The following is a 7,020-nucleotide window of genomic DNA, read 5'->3' as shown; positions in this document are numbered from 1 at the left end:
TTTTTTTTTTTTTTTTTTTTTTTTTTTGGTGGCCCTGGGGATTGAACCCAGACCTCATACATATCATGCAGGTGCTCTACCGCTAAGCTCTACCTCAGCCCCAGGCCTAAAATACAATTTTGTTCATTGTACTATCATGTGTAACAAATTAAAAAATTTTAAAAAATAATAAAATACAATTTTAATGTGTAATCAATGTAAAAATATTCATGAGGTAATTTATGTTTTTCCTTTTTGTTTTTTGGTACTGGGGGTTGAACCTAGGAGTGCTTTACCACTGAGCTACATCCCCAGCACCTTCTTCCCCTCCCACCCGTTTTTTTGTTTTGTTTTTTTTGTATTGGAGATTGAACTCAGGGGCCCTGAACCACTGAGCCACATCCTCAGCCCTTTTTTCATATTTTATTTAGAGACAGGGCCTCATTAAGTTGCTGGGACAGTTTTTTTTTTTTTTAGTATTTTTAGGTGGACACAATAGCTTTACTTTATTTTTATGTGGTGCTGAGGATGGAACCCAGTACCTCACGCATGCCAGGTGAGCGCGCTACCACTTGAGCCACATCCCCAACCGCTGGGGCAGACTTTGAACTCATGATCCTACAACTGCTGGGCTTACAGGTGTGATCTGCCACGCCCAGCATCAGTCCGTTTTTAAATTTATTTGTTTATTATTTTTTAAAAGATTTTTGTTGTTGTTGTTGTTGATAGACTTTTATTTTATTTATTTATATGTGGTGCTGAGATGAACTCATTGCCTCACATATGCCGGGTAAGTGCTCTGCCACTGAGCCACAACCCCAGCCCTTTAAATTTATTTTTTATTTTAATTTTTTCCCAGTACTGGAGTTCTAATCCACGGGTGCTTTACCACTTGAGCTTTGTCTCCTGTCCTTTTTACTTTTTTTATTTTCCTGAGGCAGGGTCTTGCAAAATGGATGAGGCTGCCCTCAAACTTGTAATCCTCCTGCCTAGCTTTTCCAGCTGCTAAGATTAGGCAGGGCCACTGCACCTAGCTGTGTTCTTTTTTTCATACTAAGTCTTTGAAATCTGGTGTATTTTACTTTTATAGCACATATCCATTCAGGTACTAAGTTCTCATTGGAAGTTCTTGACCTATATTTAGATTTCATAAAATTTATAGTTGAAAGAGTAGACTTAAACACTTATACTATATCCAGACACTCTTAAAAGTTTTCCAATAAGTGAATTAAGTACCAAAACATTTTATTTTACTGTGAAAATCTACATTGACTAAATGGTTCATCTTTATCAGAAGAACTGACTTGATTTTAAAGCAAAGCCATCAGTTGTTTTTGTTTTTTTTTAGTGGATCTTTTACTTTATTTTTTTATTTATATGCGGTGCCGAGGATCAAGCCCAGAGCCTCACACATGCCAGCCAAGTGCTCTACCATTGAGCCACAATTCAGCCCAAAACCATCAGTTTTAAAATTATATTTGGGGCTAGGGATGTGGCCCAGTGGTAGAATGCTTACCTGTCAAACACAAAGCCCTGGGTTTGATTCCCCAGCACTGCAAAAATAAATAAAACTATACCTGTTCATGTTAAGTAAGTTCACCACCTCTCATGTTACCTCAGAATTATTCACACTGAATTCAAAATAGTATTGTATAAATTGCAAACAACTGTAAAATTGTCAATATTGACAAAGTATTCTTTCATATTTTTCTTTTAACTATATTGCAGTGCTCCATACCCACATGTGGCTAGTGGCTACTGTAGTGGACTCTATGGTTCTAAAAGCTTGGTGATAGCAACTGCCACTGCCCCACCTTCCTCCACACACTCTTATTGCCATTGGTCACCTTGTAAAAGTGCACATGGTGTCATGTCTCATCAAGGACAAACTCAGTCTGTGGCTCCCTCTTCTCCATGCAGGTGTGTGTAATTGGTGTGTGCACCGTTTTGACCATCACTGTGTTTGGGTGAACACCTGCATCGGGGCCTGGAATACCAGGTACTTCCTCATCTACCTTTTGACATTGACTGCGTCAGCTGCCATCATGGCCATTATAAGCACCATGTTTCTGGTCTGCCTGGTGACAATGTCAGACCTCTACCAGGAAACTTACATCGATGACCTTGGACATTCCCAGGCTGTGGACACAGCCTTTCTTATTCAGGTAATTATGCAGTGGCTCTCTGAATTCTGGTTTCAGAATTGTAAAAATGATGTTTCTTTTCCCAGTGAAAATACGAAGATGTTGTTTTTCTTTAAAAATTGATACAGCCAGTTTCAGTAGCGTATGCCTATAATCCCAGCAGCTCAGGAGGCTGAGGATGGAGGATAGAAAGTTCAAAGCCAGCCTCAACAACTTAAGAAAGGCCTTAAGCAACTTAGCAAGACTGTGTGTCAAAATAAAAATGGGCTGGGGATGTGATTCAGTTAAGTGCCCCTGGGTTCAATCCCTAGTACCAAAAAAAAAAAAAAGTTACATAAAATCTCATACCATAAAATCCACTCTTCAAAATATATCAGTGGTTTTAGTATATTCACAGAGTTTTACACCCATTACCACTATATCATTTCAGAACATTTCATTATCCCCAAAAGAAACACCCTCTTCTGTCTTCCCCTAGACCCTGGCATCTGTAAATCTACTTTCTGTCTTCATAAATTTGTTTTCTGGACATTTCATATACATGGCCTTTTTGACTGACTTCTTTTTAGTAGCATAATATTTTCAAGGTTCATCCATGTTGTAGCATAAATCTGTACTTCATTTCTTTTTATGGCTGAATAATATTACATTGTAGATATACCACATTTTATTTATTCATAAGTTGATGGATATTTGGGTGTTTCCACATTGAGGCTATTTTTTGAAAAATGCTTCTGTACAAGTTTTTATGTGGAGATAATTTATATGAATATATTGCTGGGTCATATAGTACCATTTAAAGAACTGACTCTTTTTCAAAGTGTCTGTACCATTTTACATTCCCAGAAGTTGAGTATGAAGGTTCTAGTTTCTTCACACTTTTTATTATCTGTCTTTAAAAAAAAATGAAAAAACTTTTTTTTTTTTTTTTTGTTTGTTTTGAAAAGGAGCTCTCACTGAGTTATAGAGGTTGACCTTGAACTCTAGAGCCTCCTGCCTAAGTGCCACCTGAGTAACTGGGATCACAAGTGCATGTAGTCACACCTGTCTTTTTTTACTGTAGCCATCTTGATGGACATTGAAGTGGTATCTCATTGCAGTTTGATTTGCCCTTCTCTAATGACTAATGATGTTGAGTATCTTTTCATGTATTTGTTGGCCATTTGTATATCTTCTTTGAAGAAATATCTACTTAAAACCTTTACCCATTTAAAAATTTTGCCTTTTTAATTATTGTAAGAATTCTTTATTCTAGGACAGAGGTTATGGCTCAGGGGTAGAGTGCTAGCCTAGCATGCATGAGGCTCTGGGTTCAATCCTCAGCACCACATAAAAATAAAATAAAGATATTGTGTCCACCTAAACAACTAAAAAAATAAATATTTTTTAAAAAGAGTTCTTTATTCTAGACTATTATCAGGTATATGAATAGATTATCAAATATTTCTTCCTGTTCATGGGTTGTCTTTTCACTTTTTTGACAGTTTTTGTTGTTGTTTTGAAAAAGGTTTTATATTAATGAAGCTCAATGTATCTTTGTTTTTTTCCTTTGGGGTGGGGTGCTGTGTATTGAACCCAGAGGCACTCAACCAGTGAGCCACGTCCCCAGCCAATTTTTGTATTTTATTTAGAGATGGGGTTGCTGAGTTGCTTAGGGCCTTGCTGAGTTGCTTAGGGCCTTGTTAAGTTGCTGAGGCTGGCTTTGAATTCACAATCCTCCTGCCTCAGTGTCCCAAGCTGCTGGGATTACAGGCATGGGACATCCTGCCTGGCCCCAGCCATATTTTTTATTTATTTTTTTATGGTGCTGGGGATTGAACCCAGGGCCTTGTGCATGCTAGGCAAACACTCTACCAACTGAGCTATATCCCCAGCCCTGACCCCAGCCATTTTTTAAAGATTTATTTTATTTTGAGACAGTTTCTTAGTATGTTATCCAAGCTGGCTTTGAACTTGGATCCTCCTGTCTCAGCCTCCTGAGTCACTGTGCCCACTTCTAACTTCATTCTTTAGTATATAGAAATCCAGTAGTCCCAACAGCATTTGTTGAAAAAATGAACTTTTTCAATTATTTCAGCGCTTCAGTCAAAATTCATTTACCTTAATATAAGGATTGAAATCATTCCTTTAAAAAGCTCATCCTTCCTCATCTGATCTGTGTCTTCTCTTTTAGCTTCAGTTAGGAAGTCTCCCTCATCAAGAGTTTTGATGAATGTTTACTTCTGTTTTCTTCTTTCAGAACTTTTTAAAGTTCTCTATCCTGCTTATTAGAAAAGTAACTTACATGAATTTGAGTAATCCAAAGCTATTTTCAAAATGAAAAGTGAGAGTTATCCATTCCCCCAGTCCCAGTTGCACTTCCCAGAGGCAAACACTTTGAAAATTGGTATGTATATTTTTAGGCCTTTTTCTGTTTATTTGTTTGGCTATATACCTTCACAGAGTCAGTTGTTTTACTGAGTGTCTTTACACAAAAAAGATTACAATTTGGCCAGGTGGAGTGGCACATGCCTGTAATCCCAGCAACTCAGGAGGCAGAGATAGGAGGATCAAAAGTTAGAGGCCAGCCTGGGCAACTTAGTGAGACCCTGTCTCAAATGAAAAGGGTTGGGGATGTAGCTCAGTGATAGAGCACCACTGGGTTCAATCCAGTGGTGAAAAAAAAAAAAAGATTAAAATGTGATCCTTGAACTTTGCCTTTCTCATTGGGCAATATATCATAATCTTTTCAAAATCAGTACATAGAAATTACCTTGGTTTTCAATGACTCTTTATTATTCCATAGTGGTAACTATCCCAGAGTTTATTTTGCTCTTCCTTGTAGAGGAATATTAATGTTTCTTTTGGGAAGACAGGCTGTTAGAATCAGTACCATAGTGAATATTCTAGTACATGTATTTTTGCGGTCAGATTGTTTTCAGATAGACATTGGTTTCTCTTGTTCATCTGGGTTTTATTTTGGTTCATGAACTAAGGTCTGTGTTTGTAAATTTTCAATTGCCACAGCTCCATTTCCTGGATAGTCTTTCCCTCAGTATGAATACTTGATTCATTCCAGAGTAAATGCTTGCACATCAGGGTGATTCCTGGGCTATTTGTGGGTGCTGATTATGGCTCAGTGGGTTATATTTAGACACATGTAGATGAGTTGAGGTTGTGGCTCTGTTGTGTTCATGGACCAGATCTGGGCTAGTGGGTGCTGACCTTCATGGATGTCACCGTTTTCTTCCTAACATTCTGCATCTTCTTTGCCCTTAGTACCTGTTCCTGACATTTCCAAGGATTGTCTTCTTGCTCGGCTTTGTTACGGTGCTGAGCTTCCTCCTGGGGGGCTACCTGTGCTTTGCTCTGTACCTGGCAGCCACCAACCAGACCACAAATGAGTGGTACAAAGGTGACTGGGCCTGGTGCCAACTCTGTCCTGTGGTGGTCCGGCCCCCATCAGCAGAGCCTCAAATCTACCAGAACATTCATTCCCACGGGCTTTGGAGCAACCTCCGAGAAATCTTTCTACCTGCTGTTCCATATTATGAGAGGAAGAAGAAATAAGAATGGAAAGAATACTCCTGCCTTTTAGATGTACACACCTTTATTTATACATATGGATACTTATTTTCTCAGCATTGTTTTGTTTTCTGCTGTGATTATTAATCAGCTGTTGTGGTCTGTGCTGTGTGTATACATGGGCTTTCAGGGGGGAAGGGAAAACTCATGTTTATTGAGTGCCTGATCTTTGCCAGCTGCTGTGGCAGATATCCTGTTTGCTCATCTTATGCTGGCACTGAGCACCTCCGGTCCCGGTGTCAGGGTCAAGAGATGACTTCTCTGAGGTTCCAGGTGACAATGAGACCTCTCTACAGTCTAGGTATGTGAACAAGGAGGGGATGTACAGCCTTGCACCCAGGTGTGCAGGGGTCTCAGTGACTCAGTGTCTTGGGATTATGCCTAGTTGTGCCCTCTCTTATGCCCTCCCCTAGTCTGTCCCTCCCAGCCAGGGCATTTTCTTGCTTTATTCACATCCTCACTCAGACCTGCCTTCAGCCAGCACATAGGCCTTTACTCACATTCCTGTACTTGTGGCCTCCGGCCTTGCTCTCCACTGGCTTCTGGCCATATTCAAGCTTTTGTTGCCTTGTTTTAAAATTCCAAAAGTAAAACGGTGACTAGTTCAATGCAAAGAGATGGATGCCAGAAAAGAGGTTCATATAAAGTGCTGATGGGTTTTAGGGTGAGAGGTTTTTCAGAAGCAGGAGGCAGTTGGGCTAGACTTTGCAAGCCACCCAAATGCCAGGCTACACCTAGAAGCCAGCAGCTACAGAGGCCAGGCGTCTAGAGAGGACTGGGGAATAGAGACCCTGGGGCCAGAAGGAGTGGTAGGAGACAAAGGGTAGGGGAATGCCCTTACCAGCATCACCTGTCCTGGCAGCCAGTGGGTTCAGAAAAGATGAAACTTTAATGGCTGGGGCAGGGAGAAACCCAAGTCCACTGGCCCCCAACCCAAAGCCCTGTACTACTGCCCTATCCTTGCTGGTGGAAAGCACTTTTCCACGAAGAGCAGGAGGACTCCTGGGAAACTCTCGGGAGGGTGTGGCGGCTCTTACCACGCGCTCACGACCGGAGGCGGTCTCCAAAGGGGCGGGGTCTGCCTCCGCTGCGCGGCGCCCCTCCCGCCTACTGCCCGGGCTGCGCCACCAGGGGGCGCCCTCTGGAGCGTGCGCGGCCGCAGCCTTCACGTGGCCCCTGCGGGCCGCCGTCGTCGCCCGGCATTCCGCCGCCGTTCGGCTGCGCAGCGTCGGCTCCCTCGGCTCTGTGCGGCCCGGCAGTCGGACCCCGTTCGCCCGCTGGCCACCGGTGGCGGGAGCGATGGCCCCCTGAGCGGGCCGGCAGAAGGTAGTGG

General features: G+C 41.9%; 1 protein-coding gene and 1 non-coding gene across 7 annotated transcripts in view; one reads left to right on the top strand and one right to left on the bottom strand.

Moving 5' to 3' along the window:
* The window catches only part of Zdhhc4 (zinc finger DHHC-type palmitoyltransferase 4), an 11,888-nt gene extending 5,884 nt beyond the window's left edge, over nucleotides 1-6,004 (top strand). For 5 of the 6 annotated variants that reach the window (XM_015502038.2, XM_048785324.1, XM_015502037.2 and 2 more), the window contains 2 exons: nucleotides 1,900-2,144; nucleotides 5,382-5,746. In XM_015502038.2, the coding sequence (XP_015357524.1) occupies nucleotides 1,900-2,144; nucleotides 5,382-5,672 (536 nt within the window). In that variant the 3' untranslated portion in view covers nucleotides 5,673-5,746. Of the gene's footprint in view, nucleotides 1-1,899; nucleotides 2,145-5,381; nucleotides 5,747-5,863 lie in introns of those variants that run through there. The other variant, XM_015502039.2, reaches the window with a different exon arrangement.
* On the bottom strand, nucleotides 3,923-3,996 carry Trnaa-agc. The gene has a single exon. It is a non-coding gene; the product is annotated as a tRNA-Ala (tRNA).
* Nucleotides 6,005-7,020: the final 1,016 nt, after the last annotated feature.

Source organism: Marmota marmota, unplaced genomic scaffold (assembly GCF_001458135.2).
Source record: "Marmota marmota marmota unplaced genomic scaffold, marMar, whole genome shotgun sequence".
NCBI lineage: Eukaryota > Metazoa > Chordata > Mammalia > Rodentia > Sciuridae > Marmota > Marmota marmota.
The sequence above is the reverse complement of the archived record's forward strand: the minus strand, read 5'-3'. Positions and strand labels throughout refer to the sequence as shown.